This window comes from Sciurus carolinensis, chromosome 18, assembly GCF_902686445.1.
Source record: "Sciurus carolinensis chromosome 18, mSciCar1.2, whole genome shotgun sequence".
In the NCBI taxonomy this organism is placed as follows: domain Eukaryota; kingdom Metazoa; phylum Chordata; class Mammalia; order Rodentia; family Sciuridae; genus Sciurus; species Sciurus carolinensis.
Genome location: NC_062230.1, coordinates 729,366 through 745,927, shown reverse-complemented (window position 1 = coordinate 745,927; position 16,562 = coordinate 729,366). Strand labels below are relative to the sequence as shown.

Genomic DNA, 16,562 nt, shown 5'->3' with positions numbered 1-16,562 from the left:
TGTGGGGCCAAAGCCCAGTTAGTAATTGATTTGGCAAGGTAATCAATTTGGCAAGACTCATGATTTCAAATACTCAAATTCACTTCCCTTTGATATGAAGCAATTAAGCAGTTAAGCTGAGGCACAGGGTCAGCAGGAAGCACAGCCAAGAGTGCAAACCTCGAGAGCTTCCCAAGTGGCAAGGTGCTACATGAAATATTTACACACATGCATTTACTCATTCTTAGTCTAATGTCTTTGAAAACAGGGAAAATCTACACTGTAACACAACAACTAAAAAAAAAACAGATCAAAGCAAGTTCAGCCCCTAGCACCACACATCCCACCTGACACAGGAAAAGCCAGGCAGGGCCCCTGAGGCAGAGGCGGGAGCTCTGGCGACCTTGCAGAACCTCAAGAGTCGAGAGGCTCTGTGGCTTGATTTTTTTAAGTACAATCAGCAGGATGCAAATGAAAAGGAACCAAGTTAATTTCATTTCAAAAAAAGACATGAGAAAACAAAAATATGTAATATTTTACTACATAAAGGGCAGTGAATGTTTATTCTCTATTTTCCTTTAAAAATTAATGAGTTAGGGGCTGGGGAGATAACTCAGTTGGTAGAGTGCTTGCCTTGCAAGCACAAGGCCCTGGGTTCGATCCCCAGCACCCCAAAAAAAAAAAAAAAAAATTAATGAGTTAAAACTGAATTTACCTGTTTTAAGAGTTAGCTTGGGTAACAAAGGTGATGAGAAAGTCCAAAGACTCAATGATTTTTCTGTCTACACGGTCTCCAGGGAACAGGAAGCTCAGACTGATTGACATGAGTCTACCCTAGACACCAGATGGTGTGAGGTACGCTTTATTTGACAAAACAATTATGGACAACCCTCTATACATCAAGTTTGGGGTGGGGGTGGGGGGCTAGTGCCACCACAAAGAATAACATAAGAAATTTACTGTGAAGTAGCAAAGTCTGTAGATTATTTCATGTTCACATACATATGTAAGAGTTGTGCTGTTTTAATGGAAAGAGAATTTACACCTGTACTTTAACACAGACCCACCTTGTTGAAGTGGCTTGGGTAGGCAGAATTTCCCAGGCCAAACACAGCATATCTCATACCCTTCAGGTAAGTTCTGCCAAATCGAAAGTCACTGGATGCCTCTTCTAACCATTTGCAGAACCACTCTGCACCCTCGGTTGGCCGGCCATCAGTATACGTGGCAACCAGGAAGGCACAGACACTTGAACTAGTGACCTGACCAAGACAGAAAGTTTCAGAAGGACGTTCAAGGTAAAAATCATCCAAGAAAACATTCACGATACAAACGTTTCAGTGAAGAAGACCCTTTGCTAAAGGCTGGCACTCCTGTACACTATCTCTAAGGACAGGAGCACGCTCATACACACTGCTTATTCTCCAAAGGACCCCTGCACAGGGAAGCACACCAGCCTGGCTCCTGCAACACCTCTCCTGGCTCTTCTCCACAGACTCCATTCCAGTTTCTACACTATAAATTCCAATCACCTTTATTTTGTCACACTGGAAACAAAATCCCAGTCAGTCAGGGAAGAAAACACAGAAAGGTCTCCTAGAAATTACTCGAAAAAGTAATGCAATAAAAATTAAAAGTAAGGAGCTGGAGGTGTCGCACAGAGGCAGAGCCCAGGCTCCACACAACCTGGGTTCTGTCCACAGCATCTAAAACACAATTTTTTGTTGTTTGTTTTAATTTTGAGACAGGGTCTCGCTAAGTTGCTTAGGGCCTGTCTGAGGCTGGCCTCAAACTTACAATCCTCCTGCCTCAGCCTCCTGAGTCCCTGGGATTATGGGCCTGCACCACCACATCTGGCAAAAAAACAACTTTAAAATGTAAAGCAACTCCACACTTGGTCCCATCATCTACAAAGGGAAAGAAAGGAGCCTCCCAGCCCTGCTAGCCCAACACCTCAACTGCCTGTCTCTTCAGAGTTTCCAGCCATGAGGTCACACACTGGTTACATGCTCTAATGCACAATTAGGAACCAAAGTTGGCTAGTAAGTTTCCACAAATGATTTATAGTATATCCAAGTTCATCTCCACCTCAATATGTTTCATTGTGGAGCAGATGGACAGAGTAACAACCAGACATTTATCCAGTAAAGGGCTGGCCAACTGTAGCCCATGGGCCAAATCTGTCTTGTGGGGCTTTTTACTTTTGTTGTGTTTGTTCTGGTTTTGGAGACAAGGTCTCACTGTGTTGCCCAGGCCTGCCAGGACCCATGGGCTCAAGTGATCCTCCCACCTCAGCCTAGCGGGTAGCAGGAGCAGCAGTTCCATGCCAGGCTTTTTAATAAACTCTCAATGGAAGCACACTCATGTTTCCATACTGTCTGTGCCTTGATGGAAGCTGCATGGGACACTAAAGACACTAGCTTTGAGTAAGTCTGTCTCCAATCTAAGTGCTTAACACTAGCAGAATCAGAATCACCCGAAGCACTTGTTAAAAACAGGCCCACACCCAGGATGGAACTGGTGGGGCGGGGCTAGGACCTGGGAATCTGCATCTCTACCAAGTGTGCAGGAGATGCTGGCACTGCTACTGTGGCGACCACACTCTGAGACCACTGCTGTAAAGCAGTCTCCTCACTGGGCTTGAGTGCAGGGTGGGAGGAGAGAAGTGTTACAGGTAAAGCAATTAAACCCTCACTGATGCCCACTAATGCACTGAGGGCACCCAGTTAGAGACTGCTGCCCCTCCAGAGCCCACACCCTTCTGCTCTTGACTGATCTAGTCCACCTACCCAGGACCTGCACATGGCACACCACTATCAAAAACAGCCCTCCTTTGAGGAGGAGATTCAAAATACAAGGGAAGGCTGGGCAAGGTGGCCACACCTGTAATCCCAGCAGCTCGGGAGGCTGAGGCAGGAGGATGATCTCGAGTTCAAAGCCAGTCTCAGCAACTTTGTGAGGCTCTAAGCAACTCAGTAAGAGCCTGTCTCTAAATAAAATAGAAAAAAGGGCAGAGGACACGTGGCTCAGTGGTTGAGTGCCCCTGGGTTTAATCCCTGGTATCAAAAAAAAAAAAAAAAAAAGTCTTTCAAATTACAAGGGAAGGGGCTGGAGTTGTAGGTCAGTGGTAGAGCACTTACCTGGCATATGTGAGGCCCTGGGTTCAATCCTCAGCACCACATATAAATAAATAAATATATAAATAAAATAAAAGATCCATTGGCAACTAGAAAATATTAAAAAAAGAAATACAAGGGGAGGAGGGGCTGGGGTTGTAGCTTAGTGGTAGAGCACTTGTCTAGCACATGTGAGGCACTGGATTCAATCCTCAGCACCACATAAAAAGAAATAAATAAAATAAAGGTATGTGTCCATTTACAACTAAAAAAATTTAAATGTTAAAAAATAAAAAGGGCTATAAAAATAAAAGGGCTGTGATTGTAGCTCAGTGGTATAACTCTTGCCTCGAATGTGTGAGGCACTGCATTTGATTCTTAGCACTGCATATAAATAAATAAGAACAAAAATCCACTGACAGCTGAAAAATATTAAAAAGAAAAAAAAAAAAAAAATACAATGGAAGGAGGGAACGTCAAGCTCTCCCACCCCTACCTTGGCCCGGGAGCATCCAACCAAAGAGAAACAGGCCCCACACCAGGGCAGAATCACATCCTACACTACACAATCAGGGCTTGATTCATGCTGAAAATTTAACTGGCTGAAATCCCCTAACATGAAACAAATCAAATTTACTCTGAAGATTCTATTTATCCCAGATGTCAAGAGGCCAATTAAATTTAGAGTTTTTATTGAAGAAAAAATAAGATGACTACCAACCTCTTCTGCCAGATGATCATCTGGATCATAGTCTTTCAGATTAATAACTGCCACAGGCAGATCCAGGGAAGTCACTGCTTTGGCAAGAACCGTTGCAAATCCCTATTAAGAAAAAAATAAAATAAAATAATCCATGAACCAAACAAGCAAACTCCAGACCTGGTGTTCCCTGTGAAGGCCCTGCTGAGACTGAACCTGCCATGGCACACACAGCCTGGCGTGCCCGCTCTCTCAGGTGCCCTCCTGGAGGCCACCCCCAGGGTGGCACCACGTTCCAGCTGCTCCGCGCACCAGAATGAGACATGATGTGTGCGGAGGAGGGAAAACAAGCAGAAGCAGGTTAACGAAGAGAGCCCTGAGGGACTCCAGGCCCCACAGAACCGCGGACCGCAACACGGAAGTGGGAGCGGGAGGACAGAGGCAGCAGAGAACCAGGAAGGGACAGCCCCGTGAGGTCCAGGAGCTGAGGCGACAGCGACCCCCACCCCAGGCAAAACCCTTGCCAGCTCTTCCCCAAGCAGAAAAACCAAGGTGGGGAAGCTAAAGTTGCTCCCAGACTCTGGCACCCCAGGAAAATCTCCTCCTCCTCCCTACCTGGTAGTCCAGTACCTGACTCCCTGCCTGCCAGAACCGTCAGCTAAAACTGACTCATTTACCAGCACTACTATGCCAATTCTGGTTCTGGGCAAAATTACACAACAGTGACCTACACAGACATGGTCCTGGACCTCAAGCAGCCTGTGCTCTAAACAACTAGAAATGAGAAATAAACAAATATAATAGAACAAACTAGAAATGAGAAAGGAGCAGACCAGATGGTGATGAGCAGCACCATGGAGGAAAGAATACCCAGATGAGGGGAGAAAGTATGGGACTGGAGCCAGCAAGAGAGCTGGCATTTTTATAAGAGGGTCAGGACAAAGAGAATATTGAAAAATAAGTATTTGGTTTTGTCACCCAGTCCAGTGTATGCTAATGAGATGGCTTACTGAGGACCTCAGGTGGTTGCAGGATGGGTGCTGGTAGCCAAAAACACCAACCACTTGAGTAGGGATTAAACTCAGCACCCCCACCCCTTCAGCTGCTGAAGCCGAGTCTGATCACCAGTGGCCAGTGACTGACTCTACTATGCCTAGCTAGTGAAACCTGCAGGAAGACCCTGCAGCACAGCATGGGGGGCTCCCAGGTTGTAAAACACACTGAGGCGTGTGCTGGGAGGAGGCAAGCCCACCCCTGCCTTTCCTCCACAGGGCTGTTCCCAAGTTGTATTCTTTATAATAAACGGGTAAAAGGTTAAGTCAAGCAATTTCAGTATCATAAACAGTTCTACCTTAAGAACTACTCAAGTTCCTCCTGAAAAGGGATTGTATGAAACCCCAAATTTATAGATGAGACTTGGGCCTGGGGTCTCCAGTGGGGACAAAGTTGTGAACAAAGTCCTTAACCCTGTGTGATTTAATAACTCCTGTTACTTAGCATCAGCAATAGATACTGGTCTGGGAGAAGAGCAAGGATCTGTGGTCTCAAACACTGCAAGTGGCCTCAAAGAGCAAGTTAAGAGAGAGGTAGAGGGGCAAGCCAGGAGGTCATCCCCAGCAGCAGGATAAGTGAGTGCAAAGATGGAAAGGGAGAGGCAAGCCTGCCAAGAGATTAGAAAGGCTGGAGAAGCGAGGCCCAGGAGGCACGGTCAGAGTTCATGGGCAGTTACACCAACAGAAGAGCCCCCTTGGCCACTGAGAGGACACTGCCACTTAATCTAAGTGAGCAAGGGGGTCACTGCAGGCCTTTAAGCAGAAGGGTAACATGACTCTACTTAAGGTTTTCAGAGTGTCACTGCAACAATGGAGTGGAGAGTACACAGGAGTCAAGGGAGGGTGAACAGCACTGAATCAAGGAGGCCACTGGGGACAGGACAGGGTATGGTCACAAAGGAACAGCGCCCTGGTCCACTGAGGCACAAATTCAGGTGGGGAGACGTATTCAGAATCCGGATCAACTCTAAAAATAGACAAAACAGGACTTGCCGACAGATTAAATAATGTGGGCTCTAAGAGAAAAAGTGAAGTCAAAGGTTTTCATAGACTACAAAACTGGAAAGATGAAGCTGCCATCTACTGAAATGGTAAATTCACAAGTAGAATAGATTTGGGCAAGAGTCAGGAAATCTGAGCATCTTGATTCTGAGATGCTTGCTAGACATCCACATGAAGATGAAGCCACACCTATTTATCTCCATGTGTACAGCTGCTTCCACACTACATCAGCAAGTTGAGTAGTTGCAACAAAGACCATACAGTTGGAAAAACCCAAAATTATAAGTGAAATAAAATATCTGACTCTTTATAGAAAACACTTGCTAACCCATAACCTAGTAAGTAGAATTTAAAGCCTGCAAAAATAAGACCCTATGTGGAGTAAAGTGAGCACAAATCAACACAGTCTCAAGGACTACATTCTGAGACTCTGTAGAGTCAAGAAGATAAAGCAGGCTGAGAATGTAGCTTAGTGATGAAGTGCTCGCCAGGCACTCACAAGGCCCTGGGTTTGCTCTCCAGAGCTGAAATAAACAAATAAATAAATAGGGTGAGGGGTCAGCAAATGATAGGAAGGAAGACTAACCTTAGTAATGTAAATGGAAATAAAAACAAAGCACAACACACTAAAAGCTACTTAAAGAAAGGTTTTTAATTACTAAGAACTGGTCCTGTAGCTAATATGGCAAGTGAAATAAACCCTGAGAATTACTCAGCAGCAGGGAGTCTCCAGAGCACAATGAGCACATGTGCGCTGCAGACTAACTGAACAGCTCACAACACAGAGTAAAGAAACCAGAGAGCCAGGGCAATGAAGCACACCTGTAATCCCAGTGGCTCAGGAGGCCGAGGCAGGAAGATCACAAGATCAAGCTAGCCTCAGCAACTTAGCAAGTCCCTGTCTCAAAATTTAAAATTTTGTGTCAGGATCAGAAAGAGGATTCAAGATTGTCTGCAATTTTGAGCAAGATATTATAAAAATCGAATTAAAAAATGTTTTTGTAACTAAACACAAGATAGAGGAAATAAAACATTCAGAAAAGATTTGGAATGGAAATCCAAGAACCCAGGATGAAAAGGTTACAAAAAGTATGAGAGACTACTTGAGACATAAGACCAAGCAAAGGTCCAACTTCTGGCCAACAGGAGTCCCAGAAAGAAAGACAGAAAGTGGAAGAGAAAGAAATTACCCCTAGAAATTTGGCAGAATTAATGCACACAGTCTTCAAATCAAAGAGTATTCACAACAAAAATGGCTGAGAAAAGATGCAACCTATTCTTTCCAAAAATTTCCAAACATCAAAGACAAAGAAATGATCCTAAAAATTTCCAGAAATGAACAACAAAAAAAGTAATCTACAAAGAAATATGGACATTCATCTTCTCACCAACAACACCCCCCACTGGAAGATAACATAGCCATATGTCAAGGTTGTGAGGAAGAAGTTTTGAATAGTATTACATACTCAGTTAAATATGTGAAAGCAGAACAAAGAAATGCTCAGAGGGCACAGCTTTAGGTGGACGATGGCCGCCTGACCCATCCCAGTCACTGACATCTGAGGATTGTGTGAATAACTAGTATAAGGGTCCAAAACGTTTTTCCACTGTTGATACATCAAGAAACTCCACATAAGCAGGTTGTAAGTTAACAATCTTCAGAGGAATTAAAAATAAACAGCTAAAAAAGTTCTGGGTCAGTGGGGTGGATGCTCTCTGGAGGATACTTTTCATTCTGAACTTCCTTTGTGCCTGGATTTGTTACCATCTGCAAGGATTCATTTGTTTTTTTTTTTTTTTAATTTAGACACACACAGAAAGAGGCTCTGAACAAGATCTTTCATGCGTAACATGGAAAGGACTCTATTTCCGCTTCTGGTATGCCTTTTTGCCTTTCCTCAGGGTTCCCACCTGTGCTGCCTGAGGCTGTCCTAGAGTAAAAGACCACAAGGTGCTGATAACCTAAGACGTATCATTCTGAGTGACATCTACAAGAGGGCAGTGGAAACTCTTCAGTAGCATACAAAAAGGTGTCCTTGATTTTTTTTTATAATTCTTTTTCATTCCAGCCCTTAGAGAGAATTTTTTTTTTTTTTTTTTTTTGGATACTAGGGATTGAACCCAGGGGTACTCAACCACTGAGCCACATCCCCAGCCCCTTTTTTAAAATATTTTATTTAGAGACAAAGTCTCCCTGAGTTGCTTAGGGCCTCCCAAAATTGCTGAGGCTGGCTTTGAACTCACAATCCTCCTGCCTCAGCCTCGCACAGCTGGGCTTACAGGAGCACACCACCATGCCTGGCTAGCATCTTTTCCTAGAAAGCACTTAATAGCTGCAACCATCATAATGAAGAAGCAGGTGTCATTTAAACACAATAAGAAAATGTGAAGCGACTCCCAGCTTTGTGTATGTGGTACACATGTATTTCCATGTCCATCTTCAACATCTGATGTTATCAGAAACCAAGACACAATTGAACAGATGTGTGAACTGTGACAGTCGGGCCCACACTGCTCGCTACTGCTGTCACCCCCTTTTTACTATACCCTAGTTCTGGACCCACACATCAGTCAGGAACTGGAACTCTCTACATTGTGCTGAGGCAGAAGCAAACTTCAGAACAAAGACCCTTCATGACTGTGACCACCAGACACTATCAATCAGCTTTAACTGAATGCAAGAGATGAACCCACCCACCCAAGCCATCAGAAAGGAAAAATGTATGATGGAAATACAGGGGGAGGTGACTGAAGATAGGAGACTTACTCAGCCGAATGCCAAAGAATACATGTCAGAATTTTTCTTTAAATGTCAAGAAATCAAAGGAAAAGCATCATATAAAGTTCTCACCTTTGCTGTACCAGTCTGGGAACCATAGAAAATCTTCACTCCAGATACAAAGATTTGCTTCTTTGGAAGGGTGGTATAACCATTTGTCATAAGATCCTGAGTTGCTTTTGGAATAGATCTCTCCTGTGACTTCTTGACCTTGAAAGTAAACAAATGCACAAAATCCATCAAGTTTCAATCTTTTCCCAACTTCGATATGGATGAAGATTAACACAGATACTAACCCACTTTATTCTTTTCTCTTAATCTTTTTGGTTGCACCCCTCAAGTATTAACCTCTTAGTGTACCTAAGTCCTTTAAAGACGAGACCCACATTTTTTAAGACTAATGATTTCCATTCTCTCCAGGGAAAAGTTACGTTGGGGTTTCAAAACTACAAAGTCATTCCTTGGTATCCAATATCTGAGGGGATTTGGTTGCAGAAGCCCCCACCAATACCACAATCCAAGGATGTTCAAGGCCCTTACACAAAATGGGTTAGTACTTGCATGTAACCAAGCACATACTCCCATATACTCTAAGTCATCTTTAGATTACTTTTAATACCCAATACAACATAAATGTTGTATGATTAGCAGTTACACTGTTTTGTTTAGGGAACAAGACAAGGAACAAAGTCTGTTCCCCAAGTATTTTCAATCTACAGTTGAGTTAATCCTATAGAACCCAGAGACATTGAAGGCCAACTGTGCCTACTTTCATCTGCAATATGTTTTAGTGGAATAACAGTAGAAGCTTTTTTTGTGTGTGTGATCCTTAACTAGTGGGATGGAGAGCACTACTGCTGCTTAAGATTTGTTTTTCTTATAAAAGAATTTTTACCAGAAATTTTCATTACTAAAATCTCCTGTAGCTGGGTCTGGTGGCATACGCCTGTAATTCCAGTGACTGGGGGTAGAGGGTAGCTGAGGCAAGAGAAGCTTCAGCAATTTAGTGAGATCCAGTCTCAGAATAAAAATAAAAAGGAATAGGAATGCAGCTCAGTCGTCAAGTGCCTCTAGGTTCAAGTCCCAATGCCCAAAAACAAATAAAAATTTGCTCTAATTACATAATAAGACAATAACATACTCTAAAAACCTAGAGAAAAAAATTTTAAAATATTAGAAAATTTTTTAAAAAATTAAGGATAGAAAATAATAAGAGACCAGGAGGTCTGTGACAGACCACTTGGCTAGCCTGCACAACTGGGCCCAGGATTCAATCGCCAGCACAGAAAACAACCCAAAAAAAGGAAAACACTAGAGACCAAACGCGAATGCGATTGAAAACTCCTTTTAGCTTTTCTGTATTTTTCTGAAAGGCTTAGAAAATCTGCACTCTAAATTCTCTGTAAAACCTGACGCCAACATACCGCATTAAAAGGACAGGAAAAGAAAAGCGGCTCTGCTTGCCTTTTTTCCCACTGTTTTGGCCGCAAGCAGACTTACTGTTCTCAGTGGCGCGGAGCCTGGGACCCGGGGCCTCACCGTGCCCGGCAAGCGCTGCACCACCGGGCCACGGCCCGCCCCACTCACCTGCCTGCTGAGCACCTGGACGCAGATCCACACGCCGAGGCCGACAGCAAAGCCCAGGTACAGGTAGAACCTGCAGGTCCACAGCGACAGCAGAGCGGAGGCGGGGTCCCAGGCGTCGGGAGGAGCGTCTGCATGGAGAGCGACACGCGCGGTTCTGTTTAAAGCTGCAGGAGGAGCCCGCCCAGCCCGCACGTTCACCAGGAGGCCCGTGGAGGCCCGAGGTGACACGACGCCCGCGACCGGTCCCCAGGGCCGCGCCGCGCGCAGGGGGAGCGGGGAGCGCCCGAGGCCTAGGCCGGACGAGACCCCGACAGGCCGGCACTCGGGTCCCGCGAACCGGGCGGCGGGGCCCTGCCTATCCGCCTCGGAAGCACGGTGCCCGGGTCTCACCGGCGGCCTCCAAGGGCAGAAGCGGGTCGGGCGCCGCGGCAGCCGACGGCCCTCGAGGGCAAGACGCGGCTGCCTGCCCGGAGGTCCGCCCGCCTCCCCGCGCCTCGCCGCGCCCGGCCTCACCCATTCTCCTCGTCGCCCAGACCCTCAGGCCCGGGGACAGCTGGTCCTCAGCGGCGGCGAAGGCCCGAGCTCGCGGCGTGCAGAGGAGCCCTGTCGCTCACAGACACGCGGGGCAGCGGAGGAGAGAAAGAGGCGGGCCCACAGCACCCCGCGGCGCTGGAGAGGACTCCGGCCGCACCGGACCCTGCCCGGATTGGCTCAGATGGGAAGGGGGCGGGCCCAGGGGAAGCACCGCCCAGCGCTCCCGGCCATAGGGCCCAGGCAAGCTCTCCTGTTCCTGCTCGGATTGGCTCAGGAAGAAGGGGCGGGCCCCGGAGAAGCACCAATCAAAACACTAGGCGACTAAGTTTGGTGGAAGAGGGCGGGGGGAGAACCGAGGGAAGAGTATAAAAAAGACTGGAGGCTACGCTACATGCAGTGTGTTGACGTTTGGGTCCCAGTGCGTACCTGTTAGGAGATTCGGAGCGTCTTGGTTAATGTCGTTGGACGTACTGTTAAAGTATATATACTTAACTAAGGCTAGAATCATAGGATGATTTGCTTTAAAATACTTGAACAAAAAAGTGAGGAAGGAAATAAAACAAGCAGGCGAAGTGTCCCAATTTGTTGAAATAAGGAGGACAAGAGTCCATTGCTTTTTTAATTTTTCCTCTATTTTTTTTTTTCCTTTAGGCTGGGAGTGTACTTAAGTGGTGGAGGGCTTGCCTAGCATGTGCAAGGCCCTGGGTTCGACACCCAGCACCAAAAAAAATCCTGAATAAGTTAAAGTGGGCGTGACCCCTGAACTCCGCGGAACTATGCAACCACAGTGCTGCATTTCCACCCGGTCACTAAACTTAAGCCACTAGCCGAACAAATCTCACTCGCGGACGTAAAGCAAGTCGTAAAAAGTCGCAGCGCGCAGGCGTAGTAGCTCGCGTCCCCACCCGACGCGCCTCGCCGGACGCTTGCGCAGTGGGCCTGCGGGGTGTTCAGAGGCGGTCGCAGGCAGGCCTGGCCCGGCGGCGCACTCTGGGCGGTCGTTACGGTCGCGCGCGCCTAGGGTCGTTGGAGCTGGGTGCCGGTGGCCGCGAGGGCAGCCCTGGTTCCCGACCGCGATCCGTGAGCGTCCGCCATGTCCATCTTCACCCCCACCAACCAGATCCGCCTGACCAATGTGGCGGTGGTCCGCATGAAGCGCGCGGGCAAGCGCTTCGAGATCGCCTGCTACAAGAACAAGGTGGTGGGCTGGCGCAGCGGCGTGTGAGTGAGCGCGGCGGGCGCGGCGGGCCGGGCGGGCCGCCCTGGGAGGCGCGCAGACGCCCCGTGCCGAGCCCCGGGCGGCCTCGCCTTCTCGCGGGGAGATGGGCTTCCCGGGGCGAGCGTGCTCACGTGGTGCTCGCCTTCCCTCCCCAGGGAGAAGGACCTCGATGAGGTCCTGCAGACGCACTCGGTGTTCGTGAACGTTTCCAAAGGCCAGGTCGCCAAGAAGGAGGACCTCATCAGTGCGTTCGGGACGGACGACCAGACGGAGATCTGCAAGCAGGTAGGCCCGCCCGGGCTAGCTCGCCGCCGGCCCCCGGCGGGCGTCAGCGCGCACAAGAGTACCGGGCATTGAGCCCAGGGGCTCCACCACTGAGCTGCCACCCGCGGCTCTTTTTGATTCTGAGACAGGGTCTTGCCAGGTTGCTGAGGCCGACCCAGAACTTGTGGTCCTCCTTCCTCAGCCTCCCAAGTCACCAGGATTACAGGTGCACCAGCACACCCGCTCCCTTTTATTTTGAGACAGGGTCTCACTAAGTTGCCCAGGCTTGCCTTAAACTCAAGATCCTCCTGCCTCAGCTTCCCACCTTCCTGGGATTACAGGTGTGCGCCACTACGCCCAGCACATCATTTTTAATAATACAGAATGGAAATGCTTTTTGCCAGAACTTCCAAAAATTAAATATTGTAATAATTCCCTCATTTTGCCCAGTTATGTATTTTTTCAATTGTGGTATGCCTGAAAATCAACTTTCTTTGCTGAGATTGCCCTTTCCTCTTCCTCTGCCCTGTCTTAAATCAGTGAGATTTTTGGAACACACCATGAAATCCAGTGTATGTTTAGGCAAATCTCAAATCAATATCTGAATATCAGTGAACTGGAGAAGATGAAATTCAGTCTGTTATTAAGTTTTGTGGTCAATTAACAAATAGTGTGTAGTAGAGCAAGATATCATCTACTTTTTTCCCCCTCTTCCCAGTACGAGGTATTGGACCAGGGCCTTGTGCATGCTAGGCAGGCTCTCTGCCTACCTCTGAGCAATTCCTGTTCACCTCCCCACCTCCTTTTTCTTGAGGTATTGTCCCACTAAAGTGCCCCTGAAGCTTGGAATCTTCTTGCCTCAGCTTTCCTACATGGCTGGGATTACATGTATGCACCCATGCCTGGCTTGCTTTCTTAAACTTGTTTTGTTTTTAGATTTTGACTAAAGGAGAGGTTCAGGTGTCTGATAAAGAAAGGCACACACAGCTGGAGCAGATGTTTAGGGATATCGCAACCATTGTGGCAGACAAATGTGTCAACCCAGAAACAAAGAGACCGTACACTGTTATCCTTATTGAGAGAGCCATGAAGGACATCCACTATTCCGTCAAACCCAACAAAAGTACAAAACAGCAGGTGAGGAGGGGGTTGCGTTTTCTTTTTGTAGTGCTGGGGGGTGAATCCAGGACCTAGTGCATGGTAAGCAAGTGCTCCACTACTCAGTTACACCCTCAGCCCCACGTGAGCGTTTTTTAATTTCAAGACTTATATCCATGGGTATAAGTGTTCCTTAAAGGGATGGTTAAAACAAAGGGGCTGTGTGGAAGTCACCCAGTAGGTTTTGTGGGGTGGAAGGGACAGGGATTGGGTTATACAACAGGTAATTTGTTTAACTAAACTCAAATATACACAGGATTCCTATCTTCCTGTCCAAATCATACCTTTAAAGACAAAAGTTGGATTTTTGAAGGTCATTTTTAACTTAGACTTTTATGTTTATATATAATACATATACCATACAAGTCACCCTTTATAGATTGTACGGTTGAGTGGTAATTTATGGAGCTTTAGCACCTTCCTTGCTGCCCTATTTGAGACCATTTTTGTCATCCCCCAAGAAAAAGTCTGGGTCATGTAGCTGTCATTCCCTATCTCCCATGCCCCACAAGCCACTGACCACCAGTCGACTTTCTCTCTCTGGACTTACCTGTTCTGAACATTTCAAATAAATGGAATCATGCACTGTGTGGCTTTTCCAAGGTTTTTCAGTGTTGTAGGAGGGATCCGAACTTCATTCTTTTATGGCTGAACAATACCCCATTATATAGGAATATCAGAGTTTGTTTATCATCGGTTGGCAGACATTGGGTTGTTTTCACTTTGGGGTATCATGAAGACTGCAGCCATGGAATTTATTACAAGTTTTTTTTGTGTGGACATACGTATTTGTATTTCTCTGTACCTCAGAGTGAAATTGTCGGGTCTTCTGGTAACCAGGGTTAACCTTTTAAGGAACTGCCAGCACGTTTTGGCTACCCAGTTCACCACCATGTCAGGGGGCTCTGACATCCCCCTCCTCGGTCGTGTTTGCTGTTGTCACCTTCTCTTGGGGCCATCCTGGTGCCGCCTTAAGGGTTTGATTTTCCTAGTATCTGAATGTTGGAACATGTTTCATGTGCTTATTGATGTTTTCACTTTTTGAGAGACATATTTATTCAGCTTCCTTGCTTATTTCTTTATTGGTCGTCATCTATTGACAAAAGAGATCTTTAGTCATCCTGGATACTAGTATTTTATCAGATATAGGATTAGAAATATTTTCTCCCATTTTGTGGGTTTTGTTTTTTGTTTTTCCATTTCTAGATAGTGTTTTTTGAGGCAGAATTTTTTTATTTTGATAAAGTCCAATTTTTCTTTTTCTCTTTTCTGTAGTTAGTTCTTCCTATCATAGCCAAGAGACCACTGCCTACTGCCCTCATTCCGAGCTGCCTTGGTTGCATACTGAAGGAGTGGTGCCACAGCAAAAGTAAGGAAATGACACTGTCTTGACAGGCTTTGGAAGTGATAAAGCAGCTGAAGGAGAAAATGAAGATCGAACGTGCCCACATGCGGCTTCGGTTTATTCTTCCGGTGAACGAAGGGAAGAAGCTGAAGGACAAGCTCAAACCGCTGATCAAAGTTATTGAGAGCGAAGACTACAGCCAGCAGCTAGAAATTGTGAGATTTGGATATTCTTGGTCCTTGTTTCATGGTACCAACATAGTTTATTTTCTAGGCATAAGTGTGTAGTAGACATTTACACATTTCCAGAAGTATCATAAACAGAATTAACATATCAAGGTCTAAGTAGAAATTCATATGGATAAGCATAGTTAAGGTTTTTTATTTTTTAGTTAAATTGTTCAAAATTAAAATTATGTTCATCATGTTCATTTTAGATGAGAAAAACATGTTTTACAGTGAATCTTCTCTTATGGGGCAAAGAGAAATGAGACAAAAAGTTGGTCAACCTTGTTTACCACAAAACATTGTAGGGTTGTGTGTGTGTGTTGCTGAGGATTGAACCTAGGGCCTTGCATATCACTAGCCATATCCCCAGCCCTAACCACAGGACAGGGTGGAGATGGAAGTAGACCCCGTCTGCTGCCCTCCCTGTGGCTTGTCCATTGCGCACAGAACTGCAGTGAGAGAGAGACTGGAGAGCAGTGTTTGTCCTCAAGGAAATTAAAGTGAGTTTACTCTGTCCTGTTGCTTATCTGCATGTGGTAAACAGCTGTGTTAAATGTTTCAGGTGTGCCTGATTGACCCTGGCTGCTTCCGAGAAATTGATGAGCTAATAAAAAAGGAAACAAAAGGCAAAGGTTCTTTGGAAGTACTCAGTTTGAAAGATGTGGAAGAAGGAGATGAGAAATTTGAATGACATTCGTCAGTCTCTTCAGCTAGAAAACACTAAAGCAAATGTTTTTGTTTCTGATGGCACTGTTTTATTTCTGTGATTTGCCCAAAAAAAAGTGCTCAATTTGACGTTTTCGTCTTGTGTTAATGTGTACATGAAAAGACTTCCTACATGAATATAATGTGGGGATGATTTTGTTTTAATTTTAAATTGGTGTTCTAAACAAAAATGAAAACTCAAAGTACCTAAAGTCCAGAGGGTCATTTTGCTGCTGTCTCACACCTTTATAGCTTTCCAAAATGAAAGCTGCTTGAGACAACGCTTGTGGCCAAAAAGTTAAGTTTTGTATATCAAATAAGTAAGATTATTTGGGGAATATGTCTTTATGACAAAAGAGTATTTACTGGAAAAGAAAACTGTTTTGTTTCTACGTAATACAGTCCATAGGGATAACTATCGTGTCGGTGAAGCTTAGATGACGACTTCCTGATTATCTGAAAATAGGTGTGTGATGACTGCAGGACTAAGTGATTGTCATGAACATGCCGCCGTGACGTGGGTGATTCCTGGTGAAAGTCATTTATTTCTAATTCTTAAAGTTATAATATATATTAATACAGCTAAAATTATATGTGATCAATAAAACTACTGTTATTTTTATTAAACTGGCTTGTGTTTCTAGACAGCTGGCTAACTCTTTTTCTCTGTCTACACTAGGGTTGGAAGTTGTCAGGAGAATTAAATAAGCTGGTGCGAACAGGCCTATTCTGACAAATACCCGATAAACCTTAGTTAATTTGGGGGATGTAATTGAATTAAATTGTTTTATAGTATTTAAACCGATAAATGAATAAGGTGCAAGTTTTTAAAAATATTTGTCAAAAAAGATGCATGATAGAGTATAAGTTAAAGATTCACTGAAAATAAACAACC

The 16,562-nt window shown here is 45.4% G+C and overlaps 2 protein-coding genes across 5 annotated transcripts in view; one reads left to right on the top strand and one right to left on the bottom strand.

Annotated features, from left to right (window-relative positions):
* The window catches only part of LOC124970805 (S-adenosyl-L-methionine-dependent tRNA 4-demethylwyosine synthase TYW1-like), a 149,782-nt gene extending 138,893 nt beyond the window's left edge, over positions 1-10,889 (bottom strand). For all 4 annotated transcript variants that reach the window (XM_047534411.1, XM_047534413.1, XM_047534414.1 and 1 more), the window contains exons 1-5: positions 10,729-10,889; positions 10,216-10,343; positions 8,701-8,838; positions 3,817-3,918; positions 1,047-1,241 (exon numbers count right to left, since the gene is read on the bottom strand). In XM_047534411.1, coding sequence (XP_047390367.1) covers positions 1,047-1,241; positions 3,817-3,918; positions 8,701-8,838; positions 10,216-10,343; positions 10,729-10,732 — 567 coding nt within the window. In that variant the 5' untranslated portion in view covers positions 10,733-10,889. The remainder of the gene's footprint in view (positions 1-1,046; positions 1,242-3,816; positions 3,919-8,700; positions 8,839-10,215; positions 10,344-10,728) is intronic.
* Positions 10,890-11,666: 777 nt separating this feature from the next.
* Sbds (SBDS ribosome maturation factor) lies at positions 11,667-16,312 on the top strand. Its single transcript, XM_047534420.1, has 5 exons — positions 11,667-11,970; positions 12,124-12,253; positions 13,169-13,369; positions 14,786-14,950; positions 15,525-16,312. Exons 1-5 carry the CDS (start codon positions 11,843-11,845, stop codon positions 15,651-15,653), a joined length of 753 nt encoding a protein of 250 aa, XP_047390376.1. The 5' UTR covers positions 11,667-11,842; the 3' UTR covers positions 15,654-16,312.
* The last annotated feature ends 250 nt before the right edge of the window (positions 16,313-16,562 follow it).